An 18,635-nucleotide genomic window follows, 5' to 3' on the forward strand; every position below is an offset into this window, starting at 1 on the left:
ACACCAGGGCGAGTGCTGCTCTAAGCAGGGTTTGAGCATTTGCTCCCCATGGGGATCCAGTGAGTTTCTGGATCAAGTTGACCCTACTCTTTAGTTTCTTCCCAAGGTTTTGGAGATGTTGTCTATATGACATGGTGCAATCAAGCGTGACAGTAAGGCGGAGGTTGGGGATGGCATTAAAAGGAAAATTAAAGAAGCGTGCAATAAGGACACAGCAGTCATCATGGGTGACTTTAATCTACATATAGATTGGGCTAACCAAATTAGTAACAATACTGTGGAGGAGGAATTCCTGTAGTGTTTAAGGGAAGGTTTCCTGGACCAATATGTCGAGGAACCAACCAGAGATCAGGCCATCTTAGACTGGGTATTATGTAATGAGAAAGGATTAATTAGCAATCTTGTTGTACGAGGCCCCTTGGGTCGGAGCGATCATAATATGATCGAATTCTTCATTAAGATGGAGAATGAAATAGTCGCCTCAGAGACGAGGGTCCTAAATTTAAATAAGGGAAACCATGATGGTCTGAGGCGCGAGTTGGGTAGGATTGATTGGGGAATGTCACTCAAAGGGTTGACGGTGGATAGGCAATGGCAAACATTCAAAGACCGCATGGATGAACTACAGAATTTGTTCATCCCAGTTTGGCATAAAAATAAAACAAAAAAGGTGACTCAACCGTGGCTAACAAGGGAAATTAGGGATAGCATAAGATCCAAGGAGAGGACATATAAACTGGCCAGCAAAAGCAATAATCCTGAGGATTGAGAGCAGTTTAGGATTCAACAAAGGAGGACAAAGGGATTAATTAAGAAGGGGAAAATAGAATATGAGAGTAAGCTTGCAGGGAACATAAAAACTGACTGTAAAAGCTTTTATAGATATGTGAAGAGAAAAAGATTGGTGAAGTCAAGTGTAGGTCCCTTGCAGTCAGAATCAGGGGAATTTATAATGGGGAACAAAGAAATGGCAGACCAATTAAATACATATTTTGGTTCTGTCTTCACAAAGGAGGACACAAATAACCGCCCAGAGATGCCGGGGAACACAGGGTCTGATGAAAGGGAGGAACTGAAAGAAATCAGTACTTGTAGGGAAATGGTGTTAGGGAAATTGATGGGATTGAAGGCCGATAAATCCCCAGGGCCTGATAATCTACATTCTAGGGTACTTAAGGAAGTGGCCCTAGAAATAGTAGATGCACTGCTGATCATCTTCCAACATTCGATGGAATCTGGAACAGTACCCATGGATTGGAGGGTAGCTAATGTTACCCCACTATTCAAAAAAGGTGGTAGAGAGAAAACAGGGAATTACAGACAGGTAAGCCTGATATCGATAGTGGAGAAAATGCTAGAGTCCATTATAAAAGATGTAATAGCAGAGTACTTGGAAAACAGTGACAGGATCGGACAAAGTCAACATGGATTTACAAAAGGTAAATCGTGCTTGACTAATCTACTGGAATTTTTTGAGGATGTAACTGGTAAAATAGATAAGGGAGAACCAGTGGATGTGGTGTATTTGGACTTTCAGAAGGCTTTTGATAAGGTCCCGCATAAGAGATTAGCGTGTAAAGTTAAGGCACATGGGATTTGAGGCAAGGTATTGACTTGGATAGAGAACTGGTTGGCAGACAGAAGGCAAAGAGTTGGAATAAACGGGTCTTTTTCCGAGTGGCAGGCAGTCACTAGTGGGGTACCGCAGGGATTGGTCCTTGGACCCCAGCTATTCACAATATATATAAATGATCTAGACAAGGGAACTAGATGTAATATCTCCAAATTTGCAGACAACACAAAGCTGGGTGGGCGTGTGTGCTGTGAGGAGGATGTCGAGTAACTCCAGGATGATTTGGACATGTTGGGTGATTGGGCAGAAACATGGCAGATGCAATATAACGTGGATAAATGTGAGGTTATCCACTTTGGTGGCAAAAACAGGAAGGCAGATTATCTAAATGGCAATAGATTGGGAGAAGGGGAAGTGCAACGAGACCTGGGTGTCCTTGTGCACCAGTCGCTGAAGCTAAGCATGCAGGTGCAGCAGGCGGTTAAGAAAGCAAATGGTATGTTGGCCTTCATAGCGAGAGGGTTTGAGTACAGGAACAAGGATGTCTTACTGCAGTTGTACAGGGCCTTGGTGAGACCACATATTGAATATTGTGTGCAGTTTTGGTCGCCTTATCTGAGGAAGGATGTTCTTGCCATGGAAGGAGTTCAGCGAAGATTCACCAGGCTGATATCTGGGATGGCAGGAATGACGTATGAGGAGAGATTGGGTCGATTGGGCTTATGCTCGCTGGAGTTTAGAAGAATGAGAGGGGATCTCATTGAAACTTATAAAATACTGGCAGGACTGGATAGACTAGATGCAGGGAGGATGTTCCCGATGGTCGGGGAATCCAGAACCAGGGGTCACAGTCTAAGGATAAGGGGTAAGCCATTTAGGACAGAAATGAGGAGGAATTTCTTCACCCAGAGAGTGTTGAACCTGTGGAATTCTCTACCACAGAAGGCAGTAGAGGCCAATTCATTAAATATATTCAAGAAGGAGTTAGATATATTTCTTAAGGCTAAAGGGTTCAAGTGGTATGGGGAGAAAGCAGGGACCGGGTACTGAACTTGGATGATCAGCCATGATCGCATTGAATGGCGGAGCAGGCTCGAGGGGCCGAATGGTCTACTCCTGCTCCTATCTTCTATGTTTCTATGAATGACATATGAGAAGAGATTGGGTCGATTGGGCTTGTACTCGCTGGAGTTTAGAAGAATGAGAGGTGATCTCATTGAAACTTATAAAATTCTGACAGGACTGGACAGATTAGATGCAGGAAGGATGTTCCTGATGGTCGGGGAGTCCAGAACCAGGGGACACAGTCTAAGGATAAAGGGTAGGCCATTTAGGGCAGAAATGAGGAGGAATTTCTTCACCCAGAGAGTGGTGAACCTGTGGAACTCTCTACCACAGAAGGCGGTGGAGGCCAGTTCATTAAATATATTCAAGAAGGAGTTGCATATATTTCTTAAGGCTAAAGGGATCAAGGGTTATTGGGAGAAAGCAGGGACCGGATACTGGGCTAAAAATTCGGTATCGCCGCGCCAGGTCTTTAGTGCCCGATATTTTGCGCTCGCACGGATTCCCGTAGCGCCCGCCTGAAATTCAGTTGCGCCGCCCCAAGACGGAGGCGGGCGCTATTGCAGGGTTTGGCCGCCTCGTTTGGGGCGATGAAAGTCAGTTTCAGGCGTCCAGCTGCCGCTGCGGCACCCGATGCGGTGAGGCAGGCTGGGGTACTGCAGGCCTCCTCCTTCTCTTAAGGAGGAGCTGCCTGCAGCCGTGAGATCGCCGCTGGATTCCCCCGGCAAATGAGCCCGGCACCATGGAGAAGTGCCGGGCTCGTGGGAGTCAGACACCAATGCCGCGGGGGGGTGGTGCAGGAGTCCGGGGAGGGAGGTGCGGCCAGGCGGCCGCCGGGAAAGCGGCCGGCCGCCCCTCCACCTTTATGCACCGGCCTCTTGGAGCTGCAAGGCACCGTTTTTCAAACGCTGTTTGCGGCCGCTACGGGCGAGGCGGCCACAACTGAATTTGGCCATCGGCACGGAATAGCATTGGAACCGGGGCGCTGCGCACACCGATGACGTCATCGGTGCCGGTGCAGCGCTACCGGCTAACGCCGATGTTAGGGACCAACTGAATTTCGGGCGCTAAAAAACTTCCGGCGCAAACCACTCTATAGCCAATAAGTGGGCGCAAACGCGACTGAATTTCTAGGCCACTGAATTTGGATGATCAGCCATGATCGCATTGAATGGCGGAGCATTCTTGAGGGGCCGAATGGCCTACTCCTGCTCCTATCTTCTATGTTTCTATGTGACTCCTAAATAGGAGGGTTTTTTGGCACGGTTTACCTCTATGCTGCAAAAGGAGACTTTCAAAGCTTGGGTTGCTTGATGGGTGTTGAGGTGGAATGTCGAGGTGACAGTCTTTTGCGGATTTGGCTGACGTCACCATCGGTGGAAGTAGGCCTCCATCCACTGTAAATCACTGGTCAAGGTCTCTTCGGTGATGGACAGATTCATGTTTTGCATGGCCAAGGCAATGTCATCAGCGTATACAAACTTGCGGGACTCTGTTTCCTACTCGGGTCCCCTCCCTCACCTCTTTTTCCGATACATTGATGACTGTATCGGTGTCGTTTCCTGCTCTCGCCCTGAACTAGATAATATAATTCACTTTGCCTCCAATTTCCACCCTTCCCTCACCTTCACATGGTCCATTTCTGTCTCTTCCCTTCCCTTCCTCGACTTCTCCATCTCCATCTCTGGGGATAGGTTATTGACCAACATTCACTACAAGCCCACTGACTCCCACAGCTACCTGGACGACACTTCCTCCCACCCCGCCTCCTGTAAGGACTCTATTCCATTCTCCCAGTTTCTCCGTCTGTACCGCATCTGCTCCGACGATGCCACCTTCCACACCAGTGCTTCCGACATGTCTTCCTTTTCCCTCAACTGAGGCTTCCCCTCTACCTTGGTTGACATGGCCCTCGACCGTGTCCGTTCTATCTCCCGCACTTCTGCCCTCACCCCTGCCCCTCCCTCCCGGAACCACGATAGGGTTCCCCTTGTCCTCACCTTTCACCCCACCAGCCTCCACATTCAACGGATCATCCTCCGCCATTTCCGTCACCTCCAAAGTGATCCCACCACCAAACGCATCTTCCCCTCCCCTCCCCTTTCAGCATTCCGTAGGGACCGCTCCCTCCGAGACACCCTAGTCCACTCCTCTATCACCCCCAGCACCCCTTCCCCTTCGCCTGGCACCTTCCCGTGCAAGCACAGGAGATGTAACACCTGCCCTTATACCTCCCCCCTTCCCACTATCCAGGGCCCCAAACACCCCTTCCAGGTGAAACAGCGATTTACTTGTACTTCTTGCAATCTAGTATACTGTATTCGCTGCTCACGATGCGGTCTCCTCTACATTGGGGAGACCAAACGCAGATTGGGTGACCGCTTTGCGGAACACCTCCGTTCAGTCCGTAAGGGTGACCCCGAGCTTCCGGTCGCCTGTCATTTTAATTCACCGCCCCATTCCCACTCGGACCTCACTGTCCTTGGCCTCTTGCATTGTTCCACGGAAGCTCAACGTAAACTCGAGGAACAGCACCTCATCTTCCGATTAGGCACTTTACAGCCTTCCGCACTCAATATTGAGTTCAACAATTTCAGATCATAACCTCGGCTCCTATTACATTTTTACTTATATTTTTTATCCACACCTTTGTTTTGGCCTTTCCCCACCCCCCTTTCTTTTTTTTCTCTCTCCCACATGGCAGCTGTCTCCCATTCTGCCAGCGCATTTCACACCTAATCCAGAGCTGTCTTTTGTCTCCACTAGTCCTATCACCATCTCATCTCGTTTTGAATACCTCTTAATGTCTCTTCTTCTCTTTTGTTCTCTCCCAGCCCGGCCTCTTAATCTATTTCATTTCCTGTGCCTCTTCAGTCTTGACAAAGGGTTTTGACCCGAAACGTTGACTCTAATTTCTCTCCACGGATGTTGCCTGGCCTGCTGAGTTTTTCCAGCATTTTCTGCTGTTATCACTGGTGTAAATGTTGAATAATACGGGTGCCAGGACAGAACACTGTGGTAGTCCGTTGTTCAATGTCCTATATCTGCTCTTCTGGGTGCCAGAGTACCCACATTGAACTCCATCTGCCACCGTTTTGCTCACTTGCTTAATCTGCCTATGTCACTTTGCAACTTTCTGCTCCCATCTACACAAACTACTGAAACTCCAAACATAGTGCCACCTGCTGACCCCATGCAAGTTAAGTGCCCTCACTATGAACCTGCATACTCCGCCGTGTCAGTGGTGGAGGGCACTGAGGGAGTAGAATGGGAGAACAGCTGAGATAACTGCTGAGATCACGTGCTATGAATGTTCGGGTCTAAGAATTGCTATCACTTACATTGGAATATTCCAACTGCTGAAAATTATTTAAATGGGAAGCCAAAGTAGAAATTTATGAACAAACAAAAAACTTGATTGAAAACAAATACCTTGATACACAAAATATTAAATTGAATCTTGTATATGGTGTTGGAACAAGTTTGGGGTTTTCTATGTTACTCCAGTAACTACACTGACAACAATGAAAGGAAAAGTTAATAAATAGGGCCCAAGACTGCAGAGCAGGATGACAAGAACAGAATAAGAGATCACAACTAATTAACAGCACAGTTGTGTCCTTGTCCCTCCTTCAGACAAGAGAAAAATTTAAAAATAATTCATATCATCGTGATATTTGTTATGTTCCTATTGTTTTTGGGTTCTTATTATGGTTTCAACTCCATATCTGGTAGATGAGTTTAATATATTACCCTGAGGGATTGATTACAATACCACATTCCATTTTCTCAGAATCCATTTTTCCTTTCACATTTGTTTGTGTAACCAAGCATTTCCAAAGTAGAACATTTTGCTTTTAAACTGAGATGCCATTTAAATTTTACGCCATTAATGGATGTAAATTGATGAAGGAGGGTATGATTATAAATCTTAATACCAAAGCTTGTCAGGTATGTAAATTTTCCGTTTAATACATACTGGTCTGGATTTTTCTCTACCATGCCATCTAAAATTGAAGATACAGCAGTAGAAAATTGAGGAAAATTGAATGGGGAGATTGACCCAGTGGTAACGCTCTCATCTCTAAGTCAGAAGGTTGTGGGTTCAAGCCCCACTCCAAGGACTTGAGCACATAATCTAGACTGACACTCCAGCGAAAAGGGTGTAAAAGAAAAGACAGCCATCCATGGCTAAGTAAAGAAATTAAGGATAGTATTCGACTAAAAACAAGGGCATATAAGGTAGCTAAATCTAGTGGGAGGATAGAGGATTGGGAAAACTTTAAAAGACAGCAAAAAATAACAAAAAGATTGATTAAGAAAGGGAAGATAGATTATGAAAGTAAATTAGCAAAAAACATAAAAACAGATAGTAAGAGTTTTTATAGTTATATAAAAAGAAAAAGGGTGGCTAAAGTAAATGTTGGTCCCTTAGAGGATGAGACCGGGAAATTAATGGTGGGAAATATGGAGATGGCAAAAACACTGAATGAATATTTTACATCAGGCTTTACAGTAGAAGACACTAACAATATCCCAACACTGGACAAACAGGGGGCTAAAGGGGGGGGAGGAGCTAAACACGATCAAAATCACTAAGGAAGTGGTACTCGGTAAAATAATGGGACTCAAGGCGGATAAATCACCTGGACCTGATGGCTTACATCCTAGGGTCTTGAGGGAAGTGGCGGTAGGGATTGTGGATGCATTGGTAATAATTTTCCAAAACTCCCTGGACTCGGCAAAGGTCCCGGCAGACTGGAAAACTACTAATGTAACACCCTTATTTAAAAAGGGCAGTAGACAGAAGGCTGGAAACTATAGACCGGTTAGCCTAACATCTGTGGTAGGTAAAATTTTGGAGTCCATTATTAAGGAGACAGTAACAGGACATTTGGATAATCATAATTTAATAGGACAAAGTCAGCATGGTTTTATGAAGGGGAAGTCATGTTTGACAAATTTGCTGGAGTTCTTTGAGGAAGTAACGTATAGGGTGGATAAAGGGGAACCAGTGGACGTAGTGTATTTAGACTTCCAAAAGGCATTTGACAAGGTGCCACACAAAAGATTATTGCTTAAGATAAAAAATCAGGGGATTGGGGGTAATATTCTGGCATGGGTAGAGGATTGGCTATCTAACAGAAGGCAGAGAGTTGGGATAAATGGTTCATTCTCAGACTGGCAATCAGTAACTAGTGGTGTTCCGCAGGGGTCAGTGCTGGGTCCCCAACTCTTTACAATCTATATTAACGATTTGGAGGAGGGGACCGAGTGTAACATATCAAAGTTTGCAGATGATACTAAGATGGGAGGGAAAGTAGTGAGTGAGGAGGACATAAAAAACCTGCAAGGGGACATAGACAGGCTAAGTAAGTGGGCAGAGATTTGGCAGATGGAATACAATACTGGAAAGTGTGAGGTTATGCACTTTGGCAGGAAAAATCATAGAGCAAGTTATTATCTTAATGGCAAGAAACTGGAAAGTACTGAAGTACAAAGGGATCTGGGGGTCCTGGTGCACGAAACTCAAAAGGTTAGTATGCAGGTGCAGCAAGTGATTAAGAAGCCCAATGGAATGTTGGCTTTCATTGCTAGGGGGATAGAATATAAAAATAGGGAGGTATTGCTTCAGTTGTACAAGGTATTGGTGAGACCGCACCTGGAATACTGCGTACAGTTTTGGTGTCCATACTTAAGAAAGGACATACTTGCTCTCGAGTCAGTACAAAGAAGGTTCACTCGGTTAATCCCGGGGATGAGGGGATGGACATATGAGGAGAGGTTGAGTAGATTGGGACTCTACTCATTGGAGTTCAGAAGAATGAGAGGCGATCTCATTGAAACATATAAGATTGTGAAGGGGCTGGATCGGGTGGATGCGGGGAAGATGTTCCCGATGATGGGTGAAACTAGAACTAGGGGGCATAGTCTTAGAATAAGGGGCTGCTCTTTCAAAACTGAGATGAGGAGGAACTACTTCACTCAGAGTGTGGTAGGTCCATGGAATATGCTGCCCCAAAAAGCTGTAGAAGCTACATCATTACATAAATTTAAAACAGAAATAGACAGTTTCCTAGAAGTAAAGGGAATTAAAGGTTACGGGGAGCGGGCAGGAAATTGGACATGAGTCTAGGTTCGGATTGGTCATGGCCCTGTGGGTAGCGGAGCGGGCCCAGGGGCCGTGTAGCCTGATCCTGCTCCTATTTCGTGTGTCTAATTCTGTTAGATTCAGGAGATGGTTCTGGGATAGTGGATTGGCGGTTAGGATCAGATCAGCCATGATCTTATTGAATGGCGGAGCAGGCTCGAGGGGCCGATTGGCCTACTCCTGCTCCTATTTCTTATGTTCTTATGTTCTTATGATGCTGCATTATCAGAGGTACCATCTTTTAGATGAGACGTTACATGAGGTGCCATCTGCCTATTCAGGTGAACATTAAAGATGCCATTGTTCTAATTGAAAAAGAGCAAGGGAGTTCCTTCGGTATCCTGGCCAACAGTTATCCCTCAATCAACACATCGAATTGATTAATAGTCATGTATCTTATTGTTGTCTGTGAGACCTTGCTGTGTGTAAACTGGCTGCTACTTAGGGGTCGATTTTCCTAAAGCTGTTGGGAAGGAGGCGGGATTACTTTCAGGTTTTAGTCCCGCCTACATCGACGTTCGGCCAATCCACGTGATTTTCCCTTGATTGACCTTGTTAAGCCCGCCCAGCGGGCTCAGCAGGCCAATTAAGGGCCACCCGGCAACAGGTGATGTCACAGACTGAAATTTCATCTGTCAAGAGGTCTTGGCAGATGAAATATCAGTGTTTCACAGCTGTTTGAAGCTGTCAAACACTGACAGTCTGACTTCTAACCCCTGAGTCCTTCTACACAGACTCAGTTAGAACTGTCACCGGCAATGAAAGCTGAAGGCTGTCACTTTTGACAGCTCGCAGCCATTTTGCTTTCAGTGCCGGCTGAGTGATGGACTCCCGAAACCTAGAGGAAGAAAGGCTGTTAAGGTAAGTACAGGTAATTTAAACTTCTTTACAGACTTTAGACACACCAAACACACTTACCTTTGCACTCATGCACCCATCACTCACCTGAACACCGACATCGCGACCCCTCCAAGTCCTTCAACCCGACAGCCCGACTCCTCTAACCTGGCGTGGTTTGGAGCTGTCGGGAATCCCACACGACACCCCTCAAAATAGGGATTAGGCTAAAAACTGCCTGTTAACTACCTGTTAACAGGCAGTTAATTGGCACTAATCCCTTCCCGCCTCAGGTCGGCGGGTCTCAGTGCGGGGGCGGGTACCCGCCTCTCCTGAAACTTACGTGGAGGTGGGTTTTGGGCGGGATGGTGTCGGGACCCCCAAAATCAGGATTTTCCCTCCCCCCACATGCCTGAAACCCCGCCTGACGACTCCAGGAAAATCTACCTCTTAATAACAGTGACTACACTTCAAATCAATTGACTGGCTGTAACGCACTATGCGATGTCCTGAGGACTTGAAAGGGGTTATACAAATGGATGCTCTTTCTTTCTTTGTTACCACCGCATTTCTCCCCCGAACAGCACCATTGTGGATTTTCCTCATTTTGTTCCAACAGGGAAGGTGACTGGGTACCCCTTGACCACACTGACACATGCAAGTTGCAGTGGTGAGTTGGTGCCAGAAACCCACCTAATTTTCCCTGCCATCCATCACTACTGTCACTAGCCCCAGTGGCAGTGGTGGAGGTTGCCACTTTTTATGGGGGAAAGCCTATGAGTGGGGACCTCTCCCTCTCCTCAGGCCCCAAAAACAGACCTTTTTTTAGACTGTGGCGCGGTCCAAAGCCTAAAATTAAATTGTCAATAGATTTTTGTGGCTCCGCTGCCCCTTAAATTCAGGCTTCTCCTCTTCTGGTGCTGCAGTGGGTGTCCTGCTGAAGCACTGTCATATCTCCCCCACCCCGGGAAGTGGCAGACTTCCCCTTGATGATGGCGATCTCGCCAGGAGCACAGCCTGCAGAACTAATGACCCTGACTGAGGAAAATGGGCCAGGGTCAGGCTACTATGCTTATTAATTGAAGGCATTGCAGAGCGTCAACAATGAACTTGATAATTTGGTAACTAATGGACTTCTCTATTAATCTGCACATTTGACTGTCTGATGTATTATCCATTCCTGCTATGCATTAATCAATATTACTGTAAGTTAATTAGCGCTTAGTTGATATGTTAACAGACAGAGAATTGACAATTTCATCTGGTTACCTCTTAAAGTTGAACGATTTGTATCTCTGCCTTCAATTCGGGTTTTGATCCCATCTAAAGGAGAACCAAATACCAAAAAATGAATAGGGGAGCATGAAATGAATTTCAGACAGCCAGATATTGTGCTTTTTTTTGCGTTACATAGCTTTACTTCTTTTACTAAAATGTAGGATCAATTTAATTTATAGAGAGAAATATACCAGTTCAAAATACACTGTGCACACCACAAAGTAATTAAAGGTTACATACGTGACTCTAAACGATGGTACATTTTGCATTCATTTTTCAAGGTAAAATGACAATGCTTCTTGGAACATTTATTAAAAAGAATAAAGTGCAAAACTAATGGCAGATGTGGACATTCTTTGTTCCTGTAAGTCAGTTGACTGGTACTTTGAGAATCGTGTTAAAATTACTTGAGATGCTCCTCACGGCAAGTATCATGAAATTAATTTTAACCATATTCATTAGCATTAAAATTATTTATGAACTGAGGTATTGTAAAATCAGTACAGATTAACCACGGCTAATTTATTTGATATTATTATCAATATAATTCAGGAGAATAAACTTTTCTTAAGTAATATCACAAAGGTTTCCTTCAATTTCACTCCAATTGAAGTGCAACGTATAAGCATTAAATGCATGTACACCAACCTGAAAAACTAGCAAATGCTGACCAACCGCTTTAAAAAATACAGACAACTCGAAAATAGCCCAGAATATTGGCCTATGATAAGTTGTTACTTTGAATACACAGTGGGATTATGGGCCTGTCATAACTTAAGTTGCAGGTATACCCAACCTTCCACCATGCCTGGTGCACCTTATGTTGGCAATATCCTTAAATTCCGTGATTTCCCACATCTGTCCAGGTGGGTGGGGGCTGAGAAGGCCGACAAACCCTCTGGACCTCAGCAGTGAGACACACAGGAAATTTTAACACCTGGGCCTCATCGGCATAGCCTCAGTCTGTCTCGCGGCTGAAACCAGCGGAAAGTGGCAGCTGGCCGATGAGCAGAAGCACAGTGCCGGCTGGCAGGAATGGTAACAGGAGTGGTACCATAGTGGTAATGTTATTGGTCTAGTAATCCAGAGGCCTGGATGAATAACCCAGAGAACATGAGTTCAAATCCCACATGGCAGTTCGTGAATTTGAATTCAGTTAAAAAAATTAATAAATCTGGAATAAAAAGCTGGTATCAATAAAAGTGACCATGAAGCTGCCAAGATTGTCCTAAAAACCCAACTGGTTCACTAATACCCTTTAGGGAAGGAAACTTGCCATCCTTACCTGTCTGGCCTATATGTGACTCCAATCCCACAAACCGCTACAAAAAGGAAGCAGAAGAATAAAAGCAGACGAACCATTTGGCTGCGAACTAAGCATTGACAATGACGAAGGCACACACTACCCAGTCGGCCCTGCAAAATCATCCTCACTAACATCTGGGGACTGGTCCCAAAATTGGGAGAGCTGTCCCACAGACTAGTCAAGTAACAGCCTGACATAGTCATACTCACAGAATCATAACTTTCAGTCAATGTCCCAGATTCCTCCATCACCATCCCTGGGTATGTCCTGTACCAACAGCTGGACAAACCCACCAGAGGTGGGGGCACAGTGGAATACCGACTGGTGGGAGTGGCCCTGGGAGTCCTCAACCTTATGACGCTATGAAGTCTCATGGCTTCAGGTCAAACATGGGCAAGGAAACCTCCTGGTGATTACCACCTACTGCCCACCCTCAGCTGATGAATCAGTACTCCTCCATGTTGAACACAACTTGGAGGAAGCACTAACACAGGATATACTCTGGGTGGGGACTGAATGTCCATCATCAAGCGTGGCTCGGTAGTACCACCACTAACCGAGCTGGCGGAGTCCTGAAGGACATAACTGCCAGACTGGGTTTGCGACAGGAAATGAGAGAACCAACATGAGGGAAAAACCTACTTGACATCATCCTCATCAATCTACCTGTTCATCTGTCCATAACAGTATTGGTAAGAGTGACCACTGCACAGTCCTTGTGGAGACCAAGTCACATTTTCACACTGAGGACACCCTCCATCGTGTCATGTGGCACTACCACTGTGCTAAGTGGGACATATTAAGAACAGATCTAGCATCTCAAAACTGGGCATACATGAGGCGCTGTGGGCCATCAGCAGCAGCAGAATTGTATTCCACTACAATCTGTAACCTCATGGTCCGGCATATCCCTCACTCTACCCATCAAGCCAGGTGACCAACCCTGGTTCAATGAAGAGTGTAGAAGAGCATGCCAGGAGCAACACTGGGTATACCTGAAAATGAGATGCCAACCTGGTGAAGCTACAACACAGGACTACATGCATGCTAAACAGCAGAAGCAGCCTGCTATAGATAGAGCTAAATGATCCCACAACCAACGGATCAGGTCAAAGATCTGCAGTCCTGCCACATCCAGTGGTGAATGGTGATGGACAATTAAACAACTAACGGAAGGAGGCTGCTCCATGAATATCCCCATCCTCAATGATGGTGGAGCCCAGCACATAAGTGCGAAAGACAACGCTGAAGCATTCACAACCATCTTCAGCCAGAAGTGCCGAGTGGATGATCCTTTTCCGCTTCCTCCTGAGATCTCACCATCACAGATGCCTGTCTCCAGACAATTCGATTCACTCCACGTGATATCAAGAAATGGCTGATCGCACTGGATACAGCAAAGGTTATGGGCCCCAACAACACCCTGGCTATAGTACTGAAGACCTGTGCTCCAGAAATAGTCCCATCTCGACCCAAGCTGTTCCAGTACAGCTACAACACTGGCATCTACTTGGCAATGTGAAAATTGCCCATGTGTGTCCTGTCTGCAAAAAGCAGGACAAATTCAACCCAGACAATTACCTACCCACCAGCCTACTCTCAATCAGCAGCAAAGTGATTTTGAAAGTCGTCAACAGTGCTATCCAGCAACACTTACTCACCAATAATCTGCTCACTGATGCCCAGTTTGGGTTCCGCCAGGATCACTCGGCTTCAGACCTCATTACAGCCTTGGTCCAAACATGGACAAAAGAGTTGAATTCCAGAGGTGAGGTGAGAGTGACTGCCCTTGACATCAAGGCAGTATGTAAACAAGGAGCCCTAGTAAAACCTTTGTCAATAGGGATCAGGAGAAATCTCTCCAGTGGCTGGAATCATACCTGCAAGATGGTTGTGGTTGTTGGAAGCATATTATCTCAGCCCCAGGGCATCGCTGCAAGAGTTCCTCAGGCGTAAGATTATCATGGGTTAGTTGGCTTTTAGAATACTTGTTTTACTATCTTTATCATTAGTATCTTATAATCATCAGTAATGGATTTATAATTGTGTGCAAGAATTCAATGTAGAAGTCTGTATTCATTAACTGTATGCAATGGTAACCTGAATTATATGAGACATGCAACCCTTTGCCTATAATTAAAAGTCTGTGATTAAACCGTAACCCAGACAGCCTGGGGTGAGAAAAAGGACTGCTATAGTCGAATAGGAAAGCTGTTGGGTGAATTAATGAATGATGGATATTAGCCAATGGTAAGGATGAGGCACAGAGTGGAGCTAGCTGTGGGAACCAAGGTCAGTTGTAGTTGCAACTGTGTTGGAATGTTATGATGTCTGGCAGTGAGCTAATACATAGGCTTTTCACAGGACCAGCAAGGGTGCAGTATCTCTACAGTATGGAGATATTTTCTTTTGTGTTGCCATAACTACCCCAGATATGAGTCTTGATGGTCAAAAACAGATGATGTAAGGGGGTCGTAAGACCAGGACCTGAGTAAACAAAGGTGCTGTGGATGTGGCATCTTTATGACTAGATTTTGGGGAGTTGGGTATAAGCTAGTGATTGGTTCAGTAAGGCTCCATAGGTTCTGAATGAGAGTAAGGGTATAAGGGGGTCTTGACACCCGAGAGACAGATGAGAGATGAGAGACAAGAAATGTAGGGTGCAGCCTACTCACAGTTGTGACTTTCACCCAGGGCATAATGGGGTAATATAAGTCTCAATTATGCTCTGCAAACTGCTGCTCGAATACTGTAATGTATTAAGTCTTGCTTGTGCTGAATAAAGTTTAATCACTGTCACCAATATGGGTCAACTTGGAATCATTTAGAACTAGGGCCCTTCTGGGATCTTACACAGGCGCAGCGCCCTCAGCCCAAATATCTTCAGCTGCTTCATCAATGACTTTCCCTCCATCATAAGGTCAGAATTGGGGCTGTTCACTGATACAGGTCCACAACCCCTTATCCGAAACCCTTGGGGCCAGATGTGTTTCGGAATTCGGAATTTTTCAGATTTCAGAACGGTATTACGGGAACACCCTAGCGGGGGTCTGGGCAGCACCCCGTAAGCAAACACATCAATATTTCTGCAGCGAACCTTATGAATATTCACACTGAGTGACTGGTAGCAGCACTGAGACACAACTGACGCCTCACACCTGCGTGGGTCAAGCATCGGCCGCGTTGGGTCATGTTTGGTGCCACTCGGGTCATGTCGTGCACACGAGTGACGCTCCACGAAAAAACTTTCGGTTTTCAGAGCTTTTCAAAATTCAGAATTGCAGATAAGGGGTTGTGGACCTGTAATTGCAGTGTTCCGTTCCATTTGCATTTCCATAGATAATGAAGCAGTCCATGCCCATATGCAGCAAGACCTGGACAACATCTAGTCTTGGGCTGATAAGTGGCATATAACATTTGTACCACACAAGTGCTAGGCAATGACCATCTCCAACAAGAGAGAGTCTAACAACCTCTGCTTGACATTCAATGGCACTACAATTGCCGAGTCCCCTACCATCAACATCCTGGGGGTCGCCAGTGACCAGAAACTCAACTGGACCAGCCACATAAATGCTGTGGCTACCAAAGCAGATCAGAGGCTGGGTATTCTGCATCGAGTGCTCATCTCCTGACTCCCCAAAGCCTCTTCACCACAAAGCAGTCCGCTTGATCGGCAGCCCACCCACCACACTAAACATCCACCAAAGGAATGGTCCCCACCACACAGGTAGGTCGGAGGGCAGGGGAGGCCTAAACATCCCTTGTGGGCCCTGAGGCAAGGCCCCACGAGGAAAGTCAAATAAAGTAAAACTACTTTTCTGGCCTGGACTCCTCTTCCCACTTGGCTGGCCTGGCAGGAAAGCCACAATCAGCTGAATGTCCTCCTTTAGTACTGCAAACCTCTATTATTCTCCCCCCTCCATTTAGCTGGCATTGTTCTTCCCTCACCCTATTTCATGTTGGCATAGCTCTTTCCTCAACTCCGTTTCTGCTTACACTTTCTTTCCCCCCTCACTTCACACTGGCACCCTCCGGCTTTCTTCTCTCCCCTCCCTACCACATCCAACTCCTGCTGTTTCAAGGGATTGAATGATGCTGCACATTGTGGGTGGGAATTCCCGACCTCATGACAATTCCTGCATCTGCATGCAGAGGTGTTCAGCCCCTGGAATAGCAACAGGAGGTGGAGTCCTGAGGATGGCACTGGAGGGGTGGGCGGATAGCCAGAGTGGTGCTGACCTTTGACTGTAAAGATGGACAACAAGAAACTGCCTTGAAAATGAGAATGTTTGGGGTTTATGTTGAAAGTGACCTTGAAACTCAAGCAATTCTAATGCTATATTGCCTCAATTATTTGAATGAATCGTGTTTGCTACATTACTTAAAGGTTTTCATCATGAGTTACATATATGAGTTAATGGTACAATACTGCAATTAGCCTTTTTCCACTCAAAGTAGCCATAATCAATCTACCACAAGCTTAGGAATGAGTAAATGGCTTTCTTGTAAATGCAATGATAAATCATCTTTTAAATAATGGTAAGTTGAAATTTGGTTTCTTACATATGCATGGCATGCTTATTTCAGTATTTGTGTGAAAGAGATCATTCAATCAGAAAGATTGTAGCAGTGGAATACAAAGATTTACATTGTCAAACATCAGCCTTTGATCTCAACAGACTGAAGGAAACATGTGCAGAAAGCAAATACGTAGATGAAATTATGAACAAAGAATAATACAGCAAATAAAGCTTTACTTAACCCAAAAACCTTTCAAGAAAAATTGAACAGAAATGTTGGGGTTTCGGACTCTTAAATACAAGAGCATTTTCCCTTGCGGTAAATAAACTGAAGTGTACATAAAGGTCATCGACCTGAAGCGTTAACCTCCATGTTTCCCTCTCCATAGGTGTTGCCTGGTCCGCTGAGTGTATCCAGCATTTTATGTTTCTATTTCTGATTTCCAGCATCTATAGTATTTTGCTTTTTCCAAAAAGTATTCTTTCAACTTAGAATGCAAGAGTACAACAGCTGCAAATTCCTCTTCAAATTTGAATTCCTTAAATTTCATTGGAAAGAGATATTAATGTACACTTGGAAACAAATAAGTTAATTTGTTGTAGAATACATTTCTGAAAATAAAGTCTTGAAAAGACAAAGCAGGCAGGTTTGATTTCTGGCCTGTGCTGAGCTGGCCTATCCCAGTGGGAAAATTGAAGTACTACAAGTGTTTTGAGTACGGAGGTGGAAAAACATCAGCCAGGGTTGCCAATCCTGATCATTATCCAGCAACTCCCATCAGAAAGTGTGTGGAGGGATGCTGGGTGAGGACAGAATTAGGCTTGAATGTGAAGCCCCTCACAGTTCAATAGCCTGCCAACACATGAAGACTGACCACTTTGGCAGAGTCTCAGAGGACTGTCTGGTGACATGAGATTGTGCTCCAACTAAAGTCCGCATTTTCAGGAGGGGTGAATTCTGACAAAAGGAAAAGCTAAATATAAAAAAGTTTCACAGGGGCAAAATATGAAATTGTAAAAGTTATTAAATAGTCTTTACTACTTGTGGCAAATGCATGTGCCATCTCAATTCTATTTAAAACATCACCAACTGCCAAGCTTTCCGTTCATCTTAAAGTAAGTGAAGTGACAGGAAAGAACTTTATGAAATGTCACTTATGACAGAATAGAAGCAAATTAGTTTGACCTTTATTCTCATTGGTGCGATTAAAGACTTTCTGAAATGAGATAATACTTCCCAAATTGTCTTATTTCTCTAAAGATTCTGATATTGTTGGTGTCAAGTGTAGTAATGGAATGAACACAACATACAATTAACAACGAAATGTTTAAAAGGTTATTGAGATAAAATCCAGATGCAGTCTATCACAACTGAAGATCTTCTACATTTAGAAGCATGTAGCTCATCACTTTTTTTCCAATTTTATTTTCCTAAAATACCCCAATATTGACGGCGTGAAAAATACTCTGTATGTTCTTTTATATTTCAACTTTTGAAAATGCTGCACATGTGCTACCACAGTACTCTACACCAAATTCTTACTTTGCATAAATATATCTATTGTGGCATACTACATATTGGAATCTATGGCCGGAATTTTCTTTACCTGGGCGGGTCGGGTGTGGGCAGTCGGCGTGGGGGGTCGCGACCCCGTTCTTGCTTCCATCCCGCTGCAGAAATTGACTATGCCCGCCCTGCACATTACCCGACCCTATTAAATGGTGCGAGTCTGATGACATCATCCATGATGCATTTTCAGCCAGGATATTTAAAGGAACCATGGCCACATTGCATTTGAAGGTTCACCAAGGAGTGTGCAATCATGGCACTGGAGGCTTTGATTGCTCCAAACACTTGGAGACATGACTGCACCGAGGCAGAGGGCTGCACCCAGGTTCTCC

The 18,635-nt window shown here is 45.0% G+C and overlaps 1 protein-coding gene across 3 annotated transcripts in view; it reads right to left on the minus strand.

Moving 5' to 3' along the window:
- The window catches only part of spock1 (SPARC (osteonectin), cwcv and kazal like domains proteoglycan 1), a 729,362-nt gene that overhangs the window by 72,466 nt on the left and 638,261 nt on the right, over positions 1–18,635 (minus strand). For 2 of the 3 annotated variants that reach the window (XM_085995597.1, XM_085995595.1), the window contains exon 7: positions 10,896–10,949. The exons of the other annotated variant lie outside the window; for it this stretch is intronic. In XM_085995597.1, the coding sequence (XP_085851723.1) occupies positions 10,896–10,949 (54 nt within the window). The remainder of the gene's footprint in view (positions 1–10,895; positions 10,950–18,635) is intronic. 3 annotated transcript variants of the gene reach the window in all.

This window comes from Somniosus microcephalus, chromosome 8 (assembly GCF_052327205.1).
Source record: "Somniosus microcephalus isolate GS21.2 chromosome 8, FLI_Smic_1.0, whole genome shotgun sequence".
NCBI classification, from domain to species: Eukaryota; Metazoa; Chordata; class Chondrichthyes; order Squaliformes; family Somniosidae; genus Somniosus; species Somniosus microcephalus.